At 35.6% G+C, this 23,000-nt stretch overlaps 1 protein-coding gene across 1 annotated transcript in view; it reads left to right on the forward strand.

Annotated features, from left to right (window-relative positions):
* The window catches only part of LOC148942604 (cell adhesion molecule 2-like), a 179,136-nt gene that overhangs the window by 149,302 nt on the left and 6,834 nt on the right, over nucleotides 1-23,000 (forward strand). The window contains exons 4-5 of the mRNA XM_089102314.1: nucleotides 6,975-7,110; nucleotides 21,754-21,887. Of these exons, the coding sequence (XP_088958440.1) occupies nucleotides 6,975-7,110; nucleotides 21,754-21,887 (270 nt within the window). The remainder of the gene's footprint in view (nucleotides 1-6,974; nucleotides 7,111-21,753; nucleotides 21,888-23,000) is intronic.

Here is a 23,000-nt window from a genome sequence, read left to right on the forward strand (position 1 = left end):
GCACAGGTACAAAAGAAGTGACCTTTAGAGAACACGTCAATTCAGCTAGACAGCATTCAAGATCTAAGGGGCTCCCTTTCATTAAATTATACAAAAGATGGAAACGAAAAACCAAAAACTGAAAAAAAAACGGAGCTTACTATATTGTAATTCATCGTCCTCTTTCCGACAATGTTTCTGAGCCTTTATTATGACCCTAATCGATGGCACAGGTACAAAAGAAGTGACCTCTAGAGAACACGTCAACTCAGCTAGACAGCATTCAAGATCTAAGGGGTTCATTTTCAGTAAAGTAGACAAAAGATGGAACTGAAAAACCAAAAACTGAAAAAAAAAACCGGAGCTTACTATCTTGCAATTCATCGTCCTCTTTCCGACAATGTTTCTGAGCCTTTATTTTTGCCCTTCTTGAAATAACAGTTAAAAAATAAGTGACCTTTTAAGAAAACTTCAACTCAGCTAAACAGAATTCAATATCTAGGGGGATCCCTTTCAGTAAATTATACAAAATACAGAAACGAAAAAACCTAAACCAAAAAAAAAACTGGAGCTTACTATCTTACAATTCATCGTCCTCTTTCCAACAATGTTTCTGAGTCTTTATTTTGACCCTTGTCGAAGGCACAGGTACAAAAGAAATGACCATAGAGAATACGTCAACTCAGCTCGAATAAGTTATAGATCTAGGGGGCTCCAAGACTTAAAATAAGCAACCCGATGGAACCGAAACAATGACCCCTGAAAAAAAAAACAGATAATACTATCTAGCAATTAAAAGAACACTAACAGTCAAATTTTCTTAGCATATTTGATTTAAATACTCTATAGTACAGTTAAAAAAGAAGCGAACTTTAGATACTAAGTTAACTAAGATATAAAGAATTCATTATATAGGGGGATTCCTTTCATTAAAGTAGAAAACCCCCTGAAATGAAAAACTGAAACCAAAAAAAGAACCGGATCTGAATATCTTGAAATTCATCGTCATCTTTCCAACAATGTTTCTGGGCCTTTATTATTAACCTTCATGAAAGTACAGGTACAAAATAAGTGACCTTTAGAGAAAACGTCAAATCAGCTAGACAGAATTCAAGATCAAGGGGGCTCCATTTCAGTAAAGTAGACAAAAGATGGAAACGAAAAACCGAAAACTGAAAAAAAAAACGGAGCTTACTATCTTGCAATTCATCGTCCTCTTTCCAACAATGTTTCTGAGTCTTTATTTTGACCCTTGTCGAAGGCACAGGTACAAAAGAAGTGACGTATAGAGAATACGTCAACTCAGCTAGACAGCATTCAAAATCTAGGGGGCTCCCTTTCAGTAAAGTAGACAAAAGATCGAAACGAAAATCCGAAAACTGAAAAAAAACCGGAGCTTACTATCTTGCAATTCATCGTACTCTTTCCAACAATGTTTCTGAGTCTTTATTTTGACCCTTGTTGAAGTCACAGGTACAAAAGAAGTGACCTTTAGAGAATACGTCAACTCAGCTAGACAGCATTCAAGATCTAGGGGGCTCCCTGACATCCTTAAATTCAGTAAAACAAACTTATAAAAAAGGTTTAAAGGAAATTGGAATTAAGGGGGCAAAGAATGAAGTTTTAAATAGATTTGGGTTGAGATCACGAGAATTAAAGTCGCAAGGCTGTTTTTATCTGGGTCGACTTGGTACTGCGGTGATTTATTAGTAACAAAAGCAGCAGCAGCGTATAACAATAAAAAAAAGGCAAGCTGTATCATTGCTCTTCCCACCTCATCCATCTCTTCCAAATCATCAATTCTTCACATGCAACACTGAAAATGAAAAACAGAGGAAAAACACATAATTAGCATTTTTGGAACAGACCTTTCTGGCAAGATAAACAGTCTGAAGCATAACTTGCAGTACCTAAACATGTATATTCCCAAAAATAATTGAGGTGAAAGATGAAAAACTTTTGGAAAGACAAGGTGTAGAAACAAATTATGCCCTAGCACATTTTAGCGACCTCCTATTATATCTCTTTGTGGATTGTAAATAGTTTGAAAAGTCTATCATTAACAACGGTTCTAGGTGTTTACCCCCCGGTGATTACCCCCCCCCCCCGGAAAATACCCCTACGGAAAATATCCCCTGCAGAAAATACCCCCACGGAAAATACACCCCGGTATATACCCCCCCCCCCGGAAAATACCCTCCGTGGAAAATAAGGCTTTCCAAATTTGAGAATTTTGTTTGAGTTTTTTTTTATTTCCTTAGGGGGGAGAAATTTTGGTACTTGTGTATTATGTGCCTCTCCCTCAAGTTAACGCTGTGTAAAACTGGAGAACACACCAGTTTTTACGTTAGTTTCTTCGTTGCTTTAGAAATAAATTTGGGCTATAGATTTGTATATTAGGGGGGGGGAAGCATAACGGGTCGGTATGCAAAATATGTTTGATAAAAGTATTCTGCATATTAGATAGATAGATAGAGAAGTGTATTTTAAAGTCAATATACGGCCACGAACATAGTAAAATAACATAAATGAAATGCACAAATAACATAAACTTTGATCAGCGATCATCATAAAATACTTCAACGAAACAATACACTAGCCTAATAAAAGTACCTAATACTTGGAAAAATAGTCATTGAAAAAAAAACGCTGAACACTTTGAAAAAATACTTAAATAAAACTTTACATTTACTTTAAACTGCGATTTTTTTTTTCTTTTTTTTCGAATTTAGTAAACAAAATTTCCAGATAACTTGCTGTTCTTCGGTAATTTTTAGTGGCTATACCTAGAAAGAATTGTTTTCTGACTTCAAACTGTCCAAATACTTTACCCCCCCCCCCCTTATGTGCAAATATATAGCCCAAATTATATATTTGCTATCTATTCTGTCACTTCTCTTTGTGTTGTCTCACGCTAAGCTGAAAAAAACTAACGAAGAAACCGGTTTGTTCTCGAGTTTTACATACCGTAAAGTTCAGTGAGAGGTGCATAATACACAAGTACCAAAATTCCTTCCCCCTACGGAAATAAAAAATAAATAAAACTTAAATAAAATTCTCAAATTTGGAAAGCCTTATTTTCGACGGGGGGTACTTACCAGGGGGGGGGGGTAATTTCTGCGAAGGGGTATTTTCCGGGGGGATTTCTGGGGGGGATTTTCTGGGAGGGATGGGGTATTTTCCGCGAGGATTTTTTTTCTGCGGGGGGGGAGTGTATTTTCCAGTGGGGTATTTTCCGTGGGGGGGGGGTATTTTCCAGGGTGTAATCTCCGGGGGCCACCATTAACAACACTGATATTTATCTATTTCTTTTCTTCCTCACTTGTGGGTCCAAACCATTAGGAACAATCATATACACTCTTGAAGTTTTGCTTTCATCTTGCCAAACAAAACTCTGAAAACAACCTTTAAAAAGAGTTTAAAATAGGCTTTGGGGATTCCTTCTGTGGGGTTTGTCCAATTAGCCTTTTTCCGTCCAATTAGCAATTAGGAAGAGATGGATGAGGTGGGAAGAGCAATGATACAGCTTGAATTTTTTTTTATTTTATTGTTATGCGCTACTGCTGCTTTTGTTACTAACAAATCACCGCAGTAGTAAGTCGACCAAGACAAAACCAGCCTTGCAACTTTAATTCTCTTGATCTCAACCCAAATCTAATTAAAACTTCATTCTTTGCCCGTTTAATTCCAATTTCCTTTAAACCTTTTTTTTATAAGCTTTTCTTACTGAATCTAAGGATGTCACGCATCTTGTTTCGCCCCAGATGAAAGATCAGAAATTAGAATCTATGGCAATCCGTCAACCTTCATTCGTAAGATGTGACCTAACCTTTTTAACCTTAATTTCCTTATATGTCAGACAATCCTCTTCAGACAATCCTCACAGTACTTCAGACAATCCTCACAATTAGAGTAAAGTGTCTGGGAGGGGGCTGTCGCAAGGGGACATGACACTTTCTGGGAGGAGCCTAAGAGGGTCTAAGGCCCAAAATCTACAAATTCAAGCCTACCTAAGTATAGTATATATGCGGGAATCATTGGACTAAGGACCAAGCTTGCTAAGCAGACATAAAATGTGCAAAGTGTGGGAAAAACCACAGAAGTAACAGCTTGATTTGTGCAGAAATGAAAAAGCAGTTTTCTGCTCAAGGACAAAGAAATTATACAACTGCTTCAGGACACTAAAAATTTATTTGTCAGTATTTTCTCACAATAGTAATGGTTCCCATGAAAAACTAGAAATTATTGAAAATCTGTTTAGTAGTTTTGATATTGTGTGTTTTGCTTATCATCTTCTAAGTGAGAACAGTGAGTCTGTCTTAGAGCGTTCGCCTAATTTTCAGCTTTTTCTTCGGCCAGCAAATATGACAACTGGCAGACCTTCGGGTAGTCCTTCAAAAAAGGCCCGTTCAACTGGAAATTCAAAGGGCTAGTGCCCTTTTTAATAGTCAAAAGTGATTGGAGGGCAACTAACCCCCCTCTCAAGTCCACCTTTTCTCCAAACATATCCAATCAAAATTTTGAGAGAGCCATTTTGTTCAACGTAGTGGAAAGTTCTGGAAATTCGGTCTTTGAGAATGACAACCCCCCACAGCCCTCGGGGCAAGGGTTGTAAGTTATGCCCTGGGGGTTTGTAAGGATTTTTTTATAGAAAGTCTTGTCGTAGGAACTTCAAAAAGGGTTCATTTGATTAGAAATTGAAATGACTAGTGCTTTTTTAATAGTCGAAAGTGATTGGAAGGCAACTAAAACCCCTTCCACGCCCACTATTTATCCAAACACATCCAATCAAACTTTTGAGATAGCTATTTTGTTCAAAGTAGTTGAAAAGTCCGAAAATTATATCTAAGAAGATAACACTCCCCTACAGCCCTCAGGATAAGGGTTGTAAGTTATACCCTAGGGGCATATAAGGTTTGTATTGAAAGCTTTGTCGTAGAAGCTTGAAAAAGGGCTCATTCAATGGGAAATTCAGAGAGCTAGTGACCTTTTTAATAGTCGAAAGTGATTTGAGGGCAACTAACCCCCCTCTCACGCCCACCTTTTCCCCAAACACGTCCAATCAAATTTTTTAGATAGCTATTTTGTTCAACGTAGTTAAAAGTTTTAGAAATTAGGTCTTTTAGGACGATAACCCCCTCAGAGCCCTCAGGGCACGGACTGTAAGTTTTGCCCTGGGAGCATATATGGTTTTTATTGATAGTGATGTTGTAAAAATCTCAAAAAGAGCTCATTCGATTGGAAATTAGAAGGGCTTTTGCCCCTTGTAATAGTCGAAAGTGATTGGAGGATAAGTAACACCACTCTCACACCCGCCATTTCCCCAAACACATCCAATGAAAATTTTGATATGGTTATTTTCTTCGACGTAGTTAAAAAGTCTGGAAATTATGTGTTTGAGGATGACACTCCCCCCACAGCCCTCAGGGTAAGGGTTGTAAGTTATACCCTGGGGGTATATAAGGTTTTTATTGTAAGCGTTGTCGTAGAAACTTCAAAAAGGGGTTATTTGACTAGAAATTGAAAGGGCTAGTTCCCTTTTTAATAGTCGGAAGTGATTGGAGAGCAACTAACGCCACTCTCACGCCCACCATTTCCCCAAATACATCCAATCAAAATTTTGAGATAGCCATTTTGTTTAACGTAGTTGAAAGTTTTTGAAATCAGGTCTTTGAAGATCACGACCCCCTCACAGCCCTCAGGGCAACGGTTGTAATTTATACCCAGGGGGCATATAAGGTGTTTATAGAAAGCGTTGTCATAGAAACTCAATAAGGGCTAATTCGATTCGAAATTGAAAGGGCTAGTGCCATTTTTAATAGTCGAAAGCGATTGGAACTCTTGACATTTTTATAGTAAAGATCGATGTGGGTACAAATGTACAATGCATTATTATTTTTTCTTTTTTTATTTGTTTAGACCAGGGTACTTTGGATCGAAGAAGTTGTCTTATGAACTTCGAAAAGGGCTCATTCGATTCAAAATAGAAAGGGTTAATGCCCTTTTTAATAGTGGAAAGTGATTGGAGGGCAACTAGTCCCCCTTCCACGCCCACCCTCCCTATTGTCCATTATGTTTAAAAACTAAATGTTGCCTAAGATTAAATCAAAATGCACTGTATTAATGCTAATTCCCAATAAGGCATCTCAGCAGTATCCCAAGAACGACTGATGGTATTATGTTCAAACTTTCGGGGCTACTTCTGCTCTTAAACTTTAACCAAACCAAAATAGATTAAGTGTATTCAAGCTATCAAAGAAATGAAAAAGATTATTTTTGCGATTGGTATCAAGTTTTTTATTTCAGGTCAACTAGAGGAGGTATGAAACTGAATTAAACACTACTATTTGTGTCCAGGTTATTAAAAGGGTGTATGTTGTTAAAAATTGCTGAAACTTTTTCTCTAGCATACACATAGCAGGCCAAACTATAAAGTCTTAAAAAAACGAAAAGATTTAAAGAATTATTTTCTTTTTCCCTGAAAAGACGATGTCAATATAAAACAAACAGAAATTGATTAAAAAAAACTTTTTCCACAAAATAAGTTTTTCAAAGAAAAGTAAAGAATCTACCCAGCGGGAAAGTACCACAAATCAGCATCGATAAATAAATGAAACCCAAAACGAACAGAAATTACAATAAATAACCGAGTCAATTTCAAAACGAGCAGAAATTAACACGAGTAAGGCTCAAAACCCCTATGCCTTCCCAAGGCCAGAACATATTTTGTACTTTACTGAAAAAATACAAATGAATGTGCATTGTCAGTTTAATATACATATACCGATATTTAATAATAAAAATGTTAATATTATTTGACTTATTAAAGTTATAAAAGTAAAAACATTTATATTTTTTCAGTAAAGTGCAAATTATGGTATCTCAATTGGCTTAGGTTTGAAAATTCGTAATTCTTCAATTTCTAATTTAGCAGAATTTAGGGCTGTATATTTTTATTCAAGAAATTAAGTTGGAGCTAATTAATATTTTTTTAGATGGAAGAATCAGACAAACATAAAATTTTGCTTCACAATGTAAACTTTGACACGGCAGGCAGATACAGATGCGAGATAGTTGCTGAAGGTCCCTCCTTTCAAACAATGTCTAGTGCTCATCATCTTAGCGTTGTTCGTAAGTAAACTTTTTCAATTTGAAGACTGAATTGAGCAAAGACAAGTTCCGACACAGGCACGAGAATAACTCAACCTAAGGCTATAGACTCCAAAAGATATTATTTAGTCTGGAAGCAGCATTGTTTCATATCAATATAGTCGGCTTTTCACACACTTAAGAGAAAACTAGATATTTTGAACTTATTATTCTTCTTATTAGAAAAAATAAATATAATCAAAACAAGAATGTCATCAACTCAGGATTTTTGCTTTTAATTACAGGATGTATGTTTTTCTATTTCTATGCATGCAGCTTTATCACCTGCTAAAGAACGGAACTGAAAGTAATCAGAATTTCCATCTTGGTGGATCCCAATACAATCCCAACCAACAAATCCAGCATTTTTTCTCTATCTGGCTTTCTCTCACTGTGTCTTTCTTTCTGTCTCTCTCTTTCTTTCTCTTTTCTCATCCAACAATGTTTTTCCTCTTTTGTTGCTTTTTGCCCTATTTCGTATTTTCGTTCGTGATTTTTCCTATATACTCTTTTTATTTTTATATATATTCTTTTTATTCTTTTTATATATAGAAGAACAATTCTGAGTTATTTCTTACGGGAGAAAAATCACACACTGTGTAAACCTTTGTAGACTACAATGTCCACTCTCCGGGTAATATATAATAATTTACTTGACTATCGCGATTGTAGTTAAATGTCTTATTTCAAACAGTTCGTGGTAACGAACTGTAAGTAAGGAGCGACCCGGCTCAATAGTAAACGAAATTCTACAAAACGGAATTTTGATGCCAAAAGATACATCAAAAGGATCAAATTTTAATGCTGATTTCAAAAATATAAGTTTCATCAAGTTTATTTCTACCCATCAAAAGTTACTCGCCTGAGAATATTTTCCTGATTTTCGAAAAAAGCGAAAACACCCCTAAAAATTATAGAACCTTAATGAAAATCACACCATCAGATTCAGCGTATGAGAGAACCCTGCTGTAGAGGTTTCAAGTTCTTATCTGGAAAAATGTGGAATTTTGTAATTTTTTTTTGTCAAAAGAAAGATCACGGATGTGTGTTAATTTTTTTTTTGTTTTTTGTGTTTTGTTGTTGTTTTTTTCCCAGAGGTGATCGTATCGACCCAGTGGTCCTAAAATATCGTGGGAGGGCTCATTCGAACGGAAATTAAAAGCTCTAATGCCTTTTATAAGCGGCAAAAAAAATGGTGGGTAACTAGGCGCCTTCCCACGCTCAATTTTCCCAAAGTGACCCGATCAAAATTTTGAGATAGCGATTTTGTTCAGCACGGTCAAAAATATAGTAACTATGTCTTTTAGGATGACTTTATCCCTCAATGTCCCCGGGGGGAGGGCTGAAAGTTATGAACTTTACCCAATGTTTACCTATAGTATTGGTTATTGGTAAGTATACAGAAGTTTTCAGGGGGGATTTTTTCTGGTAGTGGGGGGGGGGTCGTGGTTCATGTGGGAGGATCTTTCCACGGAGGAAGTTGTCATGGGGAAAGGGATATTTCTATGAAGGGGCGCCAGATTTCCCAGCATTATTAAAAAAAAAACGATCAGAAATTAAATAAAAAAAACAAGTTTTTCAACTGAAAGTAAGGAGCAACATCAAAACTTAGAACGAGCCAAAGATTTGTTAGTACTTTCATAAGAGCTATTTATTATAATTAACAGCCTTTGTGATTAAGGTTTTTTTTTACAGAATTGGAACAAAATTTGAACTTTAGCGTAAAGAGCGAGGTATTGACAAGGAAGCGAACCCCCTAATATACGTATTAAAAAAAATTAATAAAGAATTTCGTTCTAACGTATTCGTAAGTTGCGTATATTTATTACTAATAAAAACATTCGTAAATAAAATTAAACAACTTTCGAGAACATTTTGTTTTAATTATTCATGGACGATGAGCCAAATTCAAAAGCAGTATTAATTCAAAAACGTTCAAAAATTAAATAAAAAAATAATTTTTTTTTTAACTGAAAGTAAGGAGCGATATTAAAACTTAAAGCGAACAGAAATTATTCCGTATATGAAAGGGGCTGTCCCCTCCTCAAGTTTGACTCTTTCTCACAACTCTATTTTTTTTTTTAACAATAAAAAACTTTAGCGTAAAGAGCGAGGCGTTGAGTAGGGGACAGCCCCTTTCATATATGGAATAATTTCTGTTTGTTTTAAGTTTTAGTGTCGCTCCTTACTTTCAGTTAAAAAATTTGTTTTTTTTTACTTTAATTTCAAATCGAGCCTAAGGCACATTGTAATTTTATAATAACTACTATGAAAATTCAAATGTACAATAAGATAGTCAATTTATTATTTACAAGATTAAAAAAAAAAGTTTTTCACCTGAAATTTAGGAGCACCATTAAAACTTAAAACAAGCTAAAATTATTTCGTACATGAAAGGGGATGCCCCTTTCTCAACTCTCACTCCTTACGCTAAGATCTTGAAGTTCTTTAAAAAAAAACTTATCGTTCAAATTCAACAGCCCTTGTCTTTGAGCAGTGTTTCTTAAAGAATTGTGATACAAAAAAATTATGCTTCATCGTAAAGAGCAATGGTCCGGTAAAGTGAAGGAAGGAGATTTACATTAAAATTCCTTGACGATGGGGATGGTCCCCCTTTTTGAAAAATCAAGAAAAAATTTTCAGGCTCGTAGCTTATAAGCGGTAGCATTAAACTTAGCAAATTTTATATATTTGGAATTAGTATAAAAAGCCATCTCTTTTGATGTGTCCATTACTATCAAAATTCATTTTTAGATCTTTGGTTACTTTTGTATCGAGTCGCTCCTTATTTACAAATTGCTACAAAGAATAGTTTGGTTTACAATAATCAGAGAAATTAGATAAAGTTGAAATACTTTTCAGTCTTCTATGTAATTAAATAAAATTCAGTTAATGACGCCTCAAAAATAGAGAGTCAGGTGGATCACTGCGTGGATCAAACGGTTCGTTTCAAAGGAAAGAATTATCAAGTTACGTAGTAGGATATTATGATTTTTGAATTTAATTTGGTTTCTGCCAGGTGTTGCGAATTAGTAGAAAATACCCAGTTACCCCATTTCTCTCAAATAGAATTCACTGAACGTCTATTAGTAAACTAGCCAAAAATATGGGTCGACCGTCAACAAATTGCAACATAAATAATTTTTATACCATGTAGAGAAAAAAAAAAGCTTAACAACATATCCAAAGTCGCACATTCTAGGTATATGCAAAACTTTTTTTTTTTTGATTTTCCTGTCAATTATTTTGGTTTTTTCTAAGAAAAAAATAAACTGTCGGTAAATGTTTGTTTTTCTGTATATTAAGTACCGTCCCGATGTAAAATGAAGAGCTGATTCCTAAAATGAAAGCAAATTTGATGTACAATGTACCAGAAAAAAGTTTTATAATCATCATTATGTGATTTACCCTTCTCATTGTTGTGACTTCTTTTTCACCATACTATCAGAAGTCAACTATTCTGACATAAAATGATGAGCTGAGCTAAAAATCCAATTAACCTGATTTAGTGTCTACTAGAAAACCCTTTTCATATTCCTCAATGTGCACTTTTTTATTTTCATTTGACATAATTCTTTTACCATTTATTGTCCACCAATTCGTCGATTGTTGGTAAAAAAAAAAAAAGTTGGCTGATAAATCATGGTTGGCTCATTTAGAAGACCAGTTAGTGCACAGAAGGCAGCTGCACAACTTTCATTACCCCAGGCAATTCCTGGTCATTTTCTGGTTGACGCTGCGCTACCTGCTATTCTGCTTTCCGAGGTCTTTCTCGAAGAAAGTTCCAGTGTTGCTGAATCAATTCTACAGCATGAAGAAATATTGGAACTCAGAAACCTGTACACAAAGCTTATGAACAAAGAACTGGCCGTTACGGATATAGAAGAAAACCCTTCCCTGGAAAAAATAGTGGTATTCATTGATAGAAAGAGACTGGAATTGCTCCAGTACAGAACCTCGAAACTGTGGTTCCAATGCTCCTTTATGGTATCCGTACATGCGAAATTTCTTAAGAGCCGAACGATCTGGGTCATAGGATCTCCACTTAAAATCCATCTCTGACATGCTACCTTATCTGGCGGTATCTGGGCACAATAATTACACAAATTCCTGCCAGCTTTACTTTCAGTGAATGGTCAAGATCCAAGAAACCCATCCTGCCGTTTATCAAGCCTTCCAGAATGGGATGCATGTGATCAGACTTCAGGGGGGATTTTTTCTGGTAGTGGGGGGGGGGGTCGTGGTTCATGTGGGAGGATCTTTCCACGGAGGAAGTTGTCATGGGGAAAGGGATATTTCTATTAAGGGGCGCCAGATTTCCCAGCATTATTAAAAAAAAAACGATCAGAAATTAAATAAAAAAAACAAGTTTTTCAACTGAAAGTAAGGAGCAACATCAAAACTTAGAACGAGCCAAAGATTTGTTAGTACTTTCATAAGAGCTATTTATTCTAATTAACGGCCTTTGTGATTAAGGTTTTTTTACAGAATTGGAACAAAATTTGAACTTTAGCGTAAAGAGCGAGGTATTGACAAGGAAGCGAACCCCCTAATATACGTATTAAAAAAAATTAATAAAGAATTTCGTTCTAACGTATTCGTAAGTTACGTATATTTATTACTAATAAAAAAATTCGTAAATAAAATTAAACAACTTTCGAAAATTGAACAACTTTCGAGAACATTTTGTTTTAATTATTCATGGACGGTGAGCCAAATTCAAAAGCAGTATTAATTCAAAAACGTTCAAAAATTAAATAAAAAAAATAAGTTTTTTTTTAACTGAAAGTAAGGAGCGATATTAAAACTTAAAGCGAACAGAAATTATTCCGTATATGAAAGGGGCTGTCCCCTCCTCAAGTTTGACTCTTTCTCACAACTCTATTTTTTTTTTTAACAATAAAAAACTTTAGCGTAAAGAGCGAGGCGTTGAGTAGGGGACAGCCCCTTTCATATATGGAATAATTTCTGTTTGTTTTAAGTTTTAGTGTCGCTCCTTACTTTCAGTTAAAAAATTTGTTTTTTTTTACTTTAATTTCAAATCGAGCCTAAGGCACATTGTAATTTTATAATAACTACTATGAAAATTCAAATGTACAATAAGATAGTCAATTTATTATTTACAAGATTAAAAAAAAAGTTTTTCACCTGAAATTTAGGAGCACCATTAAAACTTAAAACAAGCTAAAATTATTTCGTACATGAAAGGGGATGCCCCTTTCTCAACTCTCACTCCTTACGCTAAGATCTTGAAGTTCTTTAAAGAAAAACTTATCGTTCAAATTCAACAGCCCTTGTCTTTGAGCAGTGTTTCTTAAAGAATTGTGATACAAAAAAAATTATGCTTCATCGTAAAGAGCAATGGTCCGGTAAAGTGAAGGAAGGAGATTTACATTAAAATTCCTTGACGATGGGGATGGTCCCCCTTTTTGAAAAATCAAGAAAAATTTTTCAGGCTCGTAGCTTATAAGTGGTAGCATTAAACTTAGCAATTTTTATATATTTGGAATTAGTATAAAAAGCCATCTCTTTTGATGTGTCCATTACTATCAAAATTCATTTTTAGATCTTTGGTTACTTTTGTATCGAGTCGCTCCTTATTTACAATTTGCTACAAAGAATAGTTTGGTTTACAATAATAAGAGAAATTAGATAAAGTTGAAATACTTTTCAGTCTTCTATGTAATTAAATAAAATTCAGTTAATGACGCCTCAAAAATAGAGAGTCAGGTGAATCACTGCGTGGATCAAACGGTTCGTTTCAAAGGAAAGAATTATCAAGTTACGTAGTAGGATATTATGATTTTTGAATTTAATTTGGTTTCTGCCAGGTGTTGCGAATTAGTAGAAAATACCCAGTTACCCCATTTCTCTCAAATAGAATTCACTGAACGTCTATTAGTAAACTAGCCAAAAATATGGGTCGACCGTCAACAAATTGCAACAAAAATGATTTTTATCCCATGTAGAGAAAAAAAAAGCTTAACAACATATCTAAATTTGCACATTCTAGGTCGACGCAAAACTTTTTTTTTTTTTTTTTTGCTTTTCCTCTCAGTTATTTCAGTTTTTTATAAGAAAAAAATCAACTGTCGGTAAATGTTTGTTTTTCTGTATATTAAGTACCGTCCCGATGTAAAATGAAGAGCTGATTCCTAAAATGAAAGCAAATTTGATGTACAATGTACCAGAAAAAAGTTTTATAATCATCATTATGTGATTTAGGCCTAAAAATCATTGACTCGGTGTCTAGAAAGCTGATCACTGATTTTGTGTTTCAAAGAAGACAACAGGCAGTTCAAATTACTACAAAGCAAAATCGAGGTGGAGATTGCAAAAGACTGGACCCCACTCTCCTTTTTCAGAGATTCATCATGCCAGCAGAGAGGATCAATCACACGGAATCTGAGTATTTTCAATACGAACTGTGTTCCTACCCAGCGTCACTTTTTGACAGTTCTTGCGTGCTCCGGTGTCCAGATTATTAAATTTATGTCCTTAGCTGTTCCCGAGATATTTTGTATCCCCTTTTGACAAAATAGGTACATATAATATCTTTTGTTTTAGATTAACATCCTCTTCAAAGTACCCTGAAAGTTTCAAATTTATACGCTTAGTCCTTCCTGAGATATGGTAGAAATACTTCTTTGACAGACAGGCAGGGGCGCCATTGGGGGGGGCATTGCCCACCCTAATTTTTCTGGGGGGCAGAAGTTACCTCCCAAAAAGGGCTTTTTTTTTACAAAATATACAGGAACAAAATTACAATTAGCAATTAGTCAAAATTTTGAAACTGCTACATGTATATGTACATTAACTTGGATAATAGTGAGATTAAATATGATAACTCCATTAGTGCAACTGGGTTGTGCAAGGGTTGAAGTGACAGATCAGTTTCTGACCAAGCTAATTAAACAGCTAACTTGCGGATATAAATATCAGTTTAAATGAATGAATTTGTTTAAAACCCGAGAACCATCCATATATAACCCATGTATTATTCGCCCAGTTCGCCAGTTTACTATCTACTATCTAGGGTTGCCACCCCTAGTGATGTATCACTAGTTCTAGTGATTTTTATTGTTGCCTAGTGAATTTTCTCTCTCTAGTAATTATAGTGATTTTTGTTCTAAAACTAGTGATTTTTCTCAAATCTAATGATTTTCACCTTATAGCGCGTAGATTCATGATTCAATCAAATGAACCATACAAGAAATAATTAATAAAAAAAACGCAAAATGGTTATTCACTACGGTTCCTAATATATTCCAGATTAGCATTTATGCAAAAATACCGCCTCTGAAACTTCCGATTTCTCACCATACGTTCATATCAGATTTAGACAGGTAGACCTCACAGCGCTATCAGCAAGATGATTCGCGAACTTGTTTAATCTGAAAATTGCAAAACATTTGCTCAGGTCGAATTTTTGTCTTCAAATTTATGATTTTTTACTCTCTATAATCTATCAGTTCAAAATTAGATTTTCATTTGTTAAAACCTTTGAAAGTGGAGTTGATAGTGGATGTGAACACACCCTCTACATCTACAGATAGAACAGAAATGTAGTCATGGAAAAATAAGAAGGTAGGTATACATTAAATATAATTATCTGAATGAAAAAGGAAATTATTATAAAAAGAAAATAGGACCCAGTGCTTTTTGTAATAAGATTTGTAACATAACTAGATAGGTTAAATTGATTGTAGTTTGATGATTGAACGCGGTTAGGAGTAAAAATGGGGGGGGGATATCTAACCCAAGAGTCGTTTGATGGTTTTTATTTTCTATTTATAATATGCAACTGAAATTCCAGTAATTCCTCAAATTATCTCTTTTGTAACTTTAAGACATAATTATTGCAAATACTGCCATATTCGTTAAGTTTATTGATTAATGTGCTAGCATATCAAATAGCTGGAGGCATAGTAACCGAAACTCTAAAAAACAGAATTTTGATATCAATCGATATATCATCGGATTATTATGCTGATTCCAAATATATAAGATACATTAAGCTTAGTGCTACCCATAAAAATCTATGAACCTACAAAAATTTGACTGATATTCTTAAGAGGAAGCAGTCACCCCTGAAAGTACAATAATTTTTAATAAAATCACACCATGAAAAACAGCGTAACAGAGAACCCTACTGTACAGGTTTCAAGCTCCTGTCTGCAAAATTTTTTAATTTGTTGTTTTTTTTGCAAAAAATCACGGATGCGTGTCATTTTTTTTTCCCAGGGTTGATCGTATAGAACAAACAGTCCCAGAACATCGGGAGAGGGCTCATTTAACGCAAACCAAAATTTATAGTATCCCTTTTATTTGACCAAAGAAATCTGAGGGCTACTAGCCCCCATCTCACGTTGGATCAAAGAATGGTCTAGCTACACTTTTGAAACCAGACCTTCCTTGGCTTTCAACTTTTGGGTGTATTCGTCACTCTTTTGCATTGTTTTCAGCGGCTGCACTGGAAAATTTAGATCAGTCAATTGTCCAGTTCAGCCATGATATATATATAATTACATTGCTTATACTCCAAAAAGAAAGCAAGAGTTTGCGGAGTGTCAAAGGTTTGTTACTTTTTCTGAGCACTGCCTTCTGTATCCCAGTAAAACACATTGGCTGGCAATGAAAAACATAACTGAACGTTTGCTCGAGCAGTGGGAAGCTTTAATCTTATATTTTCAGTCCATGCTGGCTGAGAGTGTACCATCCGCTCATGCTCTATATGCTGCTCTAAAGAACAATACAGTGCGGTTACATTATTTGTTCCTTGGACACATTTTACCAATAGTGAACAGCCTCAACAAAGAGTTCCAGAGTGAAAAAGTTCGAGTACATGTCCTTTTGGAAAAGGTCGAAGGAGGACTGAAAAAAACAATGTATTGCTTTGTAAAAACGGAAAAGTCGAGATACTTGGGACCTTGGAAAGTTGACTTTAAACACCCAAACAACCTAAAAAATTATGAGAGTATGTATTTTAGTGCAAATTTGAATCGTTCGCGAAAAACTGTAATATATTAGGAACCGTAGTGAATAACCCATGAATCTACACGCTATAAGGTGAAAAATCACTAGATTTGAGAAAAATCACTAGTTTTAGAACCAAAATCACTATAATCACTAGAGAGAGAAAAATCACTAGGCAACAATAAAAATCAATAGAACTAGTGATAAATCACTAGGGGTGGCAACCCTGGATAGTAGATAGTAAACTGGCGAACTGGGCGAATAATACCTGGGTTATGTATGGATGGTTTTAGGGTTTTAAACAAACTCATTCATTTAAACTGATATTTATATCCGCAAGTTAGCTATTTAATTAGCTTGGTCAGAAACTGATCTGTCACTTCAACCCTTGCACGACCCAGTTGCACTAATGGAGTTATCATATTTAATCTCACTATTATCCAAGTTAATCTACATATACATGTAGCAGTTTAAAAATTTTGACTAATTGCTAATTGTAATTTTGTTCCTGTATATTTTGTAAAAAAAAGAAGCCCTTTTTGGGAGGTAACTTCTGTCCCCCAGAAAAATCAGTCCCTGTGGCGGTCACTTTTCGCATGTTCTTCTAGAACGCTTGAGATGTCCTTCAATCTTCTAATGCCGGTCTCGATGAAAGGCCTTGCCCCGTATCTCTGTCCGCGAAGGGTTGAAGTTCCGCCAAAGTGTCTGCAGCAGAAATAAAAAACAAGGATGCTTTCCAAAATACGAAATTTTAAATGACCGTCTTAGCTTGTCGTTTGCTGAAACCTTCGCTGGGTACCGTAGCAGCTTTGGTTGGCATGGATGACAGTGCAGTTTCGTGGACAAAGTTCAAAGCTCTACAATCCAAGGAGATGCAACCCATCGCATCTTTTTTGTCAACGGACAGGAATAAGGAGATGAATGAAAAAAGGGAACACTTAGAGGCCTTACTGAAAGTAACGGTCCTACTGGGGCGACTGGGTACAGCCTTTTGTAGCCACGATGAGACCGAATCTTCGGCAAAATAAGGATATTTCGTCGAAACTTGCAATCTTCTCGCCGAGTATTCTCCCACGCTTTTTAACAAGCTACAAGGACGATACGGCCACTATACGTCCCACGAATACCAGAACGATCTAATTTCAGTGATCAGATCAAGGCTTCAGTGTACAATAGTGCAAGAAGTAAAGCGTGCCAAATACTTCGCTGTTCTTGTCGACGAGACAAAAGATAATTCGAAGAAAGAACAGCTCGCCATTCTTCTTAGGTACTTCGACGAAACTTTATTCTGAAATGGACAATGACCAGATTCTTCTTTAGGCCCAAGCTGGTATTGCCAAGCGGTTTTTGCTCGAGGATGAGGTAAAGCCAAAGAACTTTATGGACCTCATCGATAATATCCAGACACTTCCAGTAGCCTATTCAGAAATTATCAAAGTTCTACTTATTGCTGCCACACTTCCTGTCACGACAGCCAGCAATGAACGCTTGTTTTTTTGTGCTGGAAATAGTGAAGAACTATCTGCGCTCGACCACAGGAGACGATTGTCTTAGTCACCTGCTTTTGATCTTCGCAGAGAAGGATTTGGCCAAAAACTTGGATTTCGACGAGCTTGTTGACGATTTTGCGAAGATAAAACCACGACGGTTCCCCTTGTTGCCTTGAGTGTTCACTGATCTGTTTAAAAATGTTGTGTTTTGGGCTAAAGTATTTACTGTAAGCAGCGAGCTGAAGAATTCGGCTACAGAATATACTTTAGTCAAAGCGTGAGATTTTACAGAGGTTCGGCTTTCGTGAAGTTATAGGTTCGGAAAAGTGGAAGATTCCCAAACGGCTGTTTTTTTAACATCGTACATAACGTTTCCGCTTTCTTCAGACATCTGGCCTTTTCCAAACCTACTTCCTTAATTTGTACGGTAACTCCCACGGAAGGCAGGTTTTTCCGGCTAAAGCTAGAGGCAATTTTTTTTTATACAAGCCTGCTTTGGGGCCCATGTCGATTGCTTGCCCACTCTAAGGTTTGGTTGAAATGGCGCCTCCGGAGAAAGGCACAGCTTGCAGTAGAAATGCACCCTACATCGATTCCTTAATATTTTGATATCAGTAAAATTATTGCAATTAAGGTTGCTATCTATCCTACTTGACAGAGAATTGGAACGACTGAATATAAAAACAATTACTTCCAAAAGTCTTCTCCCTGCATTGATTCGATGAATACTCCTATTTTTTAGATGGTAACTTATTCCCTCACTTACATAAAAAATTTGGTCAGAACTTGTATTTCAATTTTCTCAATTTAAAATCTTCCTAAATGATTTTTATCCAACCTTGAATAAATTAGTGCAGCCAAAAAGGGTTTTGCTCGCAAGATACTTTTGTCGATTGTATTCAGAGCCATCCGAGTTAAACTTGAAGTTTCTACTCTGTTGCACAGACAAAACGTACGTAATATAACGTATCATATACAAAACAAATCGTTTACTTTTTGTCTGTGCTTTGTATCAACTCTACGAATTGGAGTGCTAACTCTTGCTTGATTCGACTATCAAATAATATATTTGATTGATTCCTAATATTTTGTTTTTGTCACTAAAAGCTTTAGTTTTAGCAAAGCTTGCAGATTTCAGAGAGAGGAAAAACAACTTGTCAACTAGAGGGAAAATTGACCATCTCTTGTCAAAATTTCGCTATGAGGTTTTCTCTTTTAGAGTTTTTTTTTCTGGTAAGGGGAAGAATTCTTTTCCGTAAGACTAACCCCCCCCTCTTCACCTGGCTTAATTAATATGTTCAAATCATTATGCCTTTTCAGGTCAACAAAAATTTAAAACATTCAATTCAAATGTTTGTCTCCTTATCTCCTAAATGTTAGTCAAACTTCGCAAGCTTATCCCTTATCCTTGTCTTATTTTTGGCCAGATTAAGATTAAAAACAGAGGACCAGTGCAAAAAAGTACATCTGTAAAGAGGAGGAGCCGACCAGCCGTCTGCTTTTCTCTCTTGACAGTGCCAAATTTTGCCATAAAGGTGGGGTGGGGCTTGACAGGACCACCACGATGAAATGGCTAGGGTGAATAACCACTCCCCTCGTGGAAAAAGGTACCGCAGACACCCGGACAGAGTTGCAACTGTCAAACAGTCTAAATGTGTAAATCCAAATTCATTTTGTATGCACACACAGCGTCAGTTACTTACAATTCTGAACTTTTTGATTTCCCTCCTACTTACAAACAATAGTAGACAAGAGTAGTTCAATTCGGTCAATTATGACTTTTTTTTTTTTTTTTTTTTTTTTTTTTTTTTTTTTTTTTTAGATGCTGTGATTCAATGTAGTTTGATAAAGCTTATTTAGTGAACTCTCCTTTTTTTATAGATGTTGTGATTCACTGTAGTTTGATAAAGCTTATTTAGTGAATTCTCCTTTTTTTTCGTTTTATTAAGCAAATGCTTTACATATTAAAAGTTCAAATACTTATGTTTATATGTTTAAATATTAATGTTATGTTTATATTGTTTAAATCTTAAGCGTTTAAATGTTTAATGTTTATTTAATCTTTTCATAATCCCCCTCCTGTAGGCCATGCAGCCTTTGTGGGGATTTGTAGATTGTTATGTAATTATTTTACTGGTATATGGAAAATAAATCTATCTATCTATCTATGATCATTGTATTTTGTGTGAAGTTGTGGTAATTATGATATTGTTTGATTTTCGATTGTGGTTTCATTTATGAGCCTTGTTGTATCACATATTCTAGCCACAGATTTTGCCGAGATTTTCGGTCGCATCCCACGAGAATACAAGCATTGTAAAATTTACAATTATGGGATGGATCAACAGGAATAGGGAATTGAATTAGCACAATTGAATAAGCACATCCCATGACTTAAAACAAAAGAATAAAAAGGTTGCCTCTCTCATTTAGAAATAAATTTTGTTCGTTTCAAAGTTACAGTGTTACTCTTTGCTTTCACTTGGATATTTCTCTAAGTTTTAAAGCAAGTGTTGCTGTTTAATTTAATTTGAAATACATTTTGAGTTTCAAAGCCTAGTTTAGGCTTGACATTTTGTTTTTTGAGGATTTTTAATTGTGAGTAATATTTTTCACAATAAATTCTAACTAATTATAAATCTTTAATTGAAATTTTGCTCTAACAATTTTGTTAATGGAAAAATTTCAGTTTGGCTACTTTGTTTAACCTAACTGGTTAACCATAACATTAACTCATAAATTTAGTTTATTCCCCTATTTAAATATTTCGCTATAAGAGTACATTGTTAGAATTTGATGAGCAGTCTAGGCATATTATAAACGTCGAAAATTGATTTATGAAAATAGTACTGGATCTGATGAATCCAATTTAATTACAGAAATAAAGAGACAGAAGCTGAGGTAAAAATGTAGTAATTTATTAGGGCATTCTATTTCCCAGACCAGAATCAATTAGTACTGGGCGATTTGATTACTCGATATTTTCGATCAGGTTGTTCCACTGATTACTACTAACAACTCACCGCAGCACCAAGCCGCCTGAGATCAACACAGCTGCGCAGACTCCTCCTCCATCCCAATCTATTCAAAGCCCCCCTCTTTACACATCCCAAGAAGTTCCCATTTCCTTTAAATCTTTCTTTATGACGCGGAATTCGACAGACGGTTTACAGATAACCTTCCAGTGCTCAGTGCACTCGAAGCTATGGACCCCAGCTCTAGCTCTGGACCCAGCTCTACCAAGTTCATGGCTGCAGGGCTCCTCAAGCAATTCTCTGAACTTTATTCTGAAATGGACATTGACCAGATTCTTCTTGAGGCCCAAGCTGGTATTGCCAAGTGGTTTTTGCTCGAGGAGGAGGAAAAGCCAAACAACTTCATTGACGTCATCGATAATATCCAGACCCTTCCAGTGGCCTATTCAGAAATTGTCAAAGTTCTTCATATTGCTGCCACACTTCCTGTCACGACAGCCAGTAGTGAACGCTTGTTTTCTGGGCTGGAAATAGAGAAGAACTATCTGCGCTCGACCAAAGGAGACGATTGTCTCAGTCACCTGCTTTGATCTTTGCAGAGAAGGATTTAGTCAAAAACTTGGATTTCGACAAGCTTGTTAACGACTTCGCGAATATGAAACCACGACGGTTATCCTTTTTGCCTTGAGTATTTACTGATCTGTTTCAAAATTTTGTTGTATTTTTTGATTTTGTAAATATACGTGATCGAGCAAAGTTTTGCATCGTTATAGCCGGAACCTGACTCCGACTTGGACTAAAGTATTTACTGTAAGCAACGAGCTGAAAAAATTCGGGGATGAGTAGGGTGTTAAGTCTAAAACGGGTGGGATCTGGATGCCTTCCAATCACTTTCAACCTTCAGGAAGGGTGCTAAAACTTGCAATATCTGTTCAAATTATCTCTTTAAAGTTTTTTATGACCCCTCCTTCCATGCCAAGTGGCCTGGTGATTTGATTATTGTCATAATTAGTGACTACTAAAAATAAATATAAATAAAACTCTGGAGTATGTAAGCTGCATTACCTCTCACACTCAACCGCTGCAGCCACCTTACCAAACATATCTAGGAATTGTTCAGGAACTATTCAGGAATTCTCTCAGGAATTGTTTTTCTTATTTCTATTCTTTGTTTGTATTTCCAGAGATACCATCAGGAGATCCAATTATCACTGGAGGCCAGTTGAGGTATTCCATTGGAGATATTGTAGAAGTAAACTGCACATCAAAAGATTCCTTACCGGCAGCTAATCTTACGTGGTACATTAATGGTGAACCGGTAAGTCTCCTAATACAGGTACGCCAAGGCTCATGCATTTTGCTGATCGCCCCAAATATAAAAGAAAAATTTGTTATTTGGTTGCTTTCTTCGCCCACCTCAGCCAGTGTAAATTCAAATATATTTTCCCATTTCTAAGAGATAATATATATATATATATATATATATATATATATATATATATATATATATATATATATATATATATATATATATATATATATATATATATATATATATATATATATATATATATATATATATATATATATATATATATATATATATATATATATATATATATATATATATATATATATATATATATATAGCCCGAACTCAGGTAAGCCAGAACCCAAGTCCCACTAAAAAAAACGTATCAATGATATTTTATTCCAAAACTTATGGAAGGTGACCCCTGCCCTCCCTAGCCAAATATGCCCCCCCCCCCCCACAGACATAACCTATCAATAATTAATCATGGGAGCTAACTCTTAGTCCTCCTTCCATGGCCCAACATCCTCCAAAAAATAAAAGCTTATGAACTATTTTTTATTTCAAAACAAAGGAGCTGACTCCCTGGCCCTTCCTCCATGGACTAAAACTCCCCCCCACCCACCCGCAAAAAAATATTAACGTTTCATTAATCCAAAAATCATAGGAACTGACCCTTGGTCCTCCCTGTATAGTTTGACCCTCCTTCAAAAAGAAAAATATTGACTATATTTTGTTCCAAAAATTATGGGAACTCAACCCTGGCCCTCTTTAGCTCAATCCTTCCCCTCTCGAAAAAACAACTTATAAACGATATATTTTTTCGAAACTTATGAAAGCTGCTCCTGGCCCTCCATGGCCCGATCCCCCTCCCCTTCAAAAAAACTTATCAGTGATAAATCATGGGAACTAACCCCTGGTACTCCCTTCACGAAAAAAAACTTATCAACTATGCTTTATTTTAAAGATATCGAAGCTGGCTCCTGGTCCTCCCTCCATGGCCTGATATTCCCCAAAACACTTATTAACGATTCTTTACTCCAAAAATCATGGGAGCTGACCCCTGGTCTTCCCTCCATAAACTCCTCCCCCCGCCACTCCAAAAAGTAACTTATCAAC

The sequence above is a fragment of the Artemia sp. Qi Xiang Cuo genome, chromosome 16 (genome assembly GCF_049724085.1).
Source record: "Artemia sp. Qi Xiang Cuo chromosome 16, ASM4972408v1, whole genome shotgun sequence".
NCBI classification, from domain to species: domain Eukaryota; kingdom Metazoa; phylum Arthropoda; class Branchiopoda; order Anostraca; family Artemiidae; genus Artemia; species Artemia sp. Qi Xiang Cuo.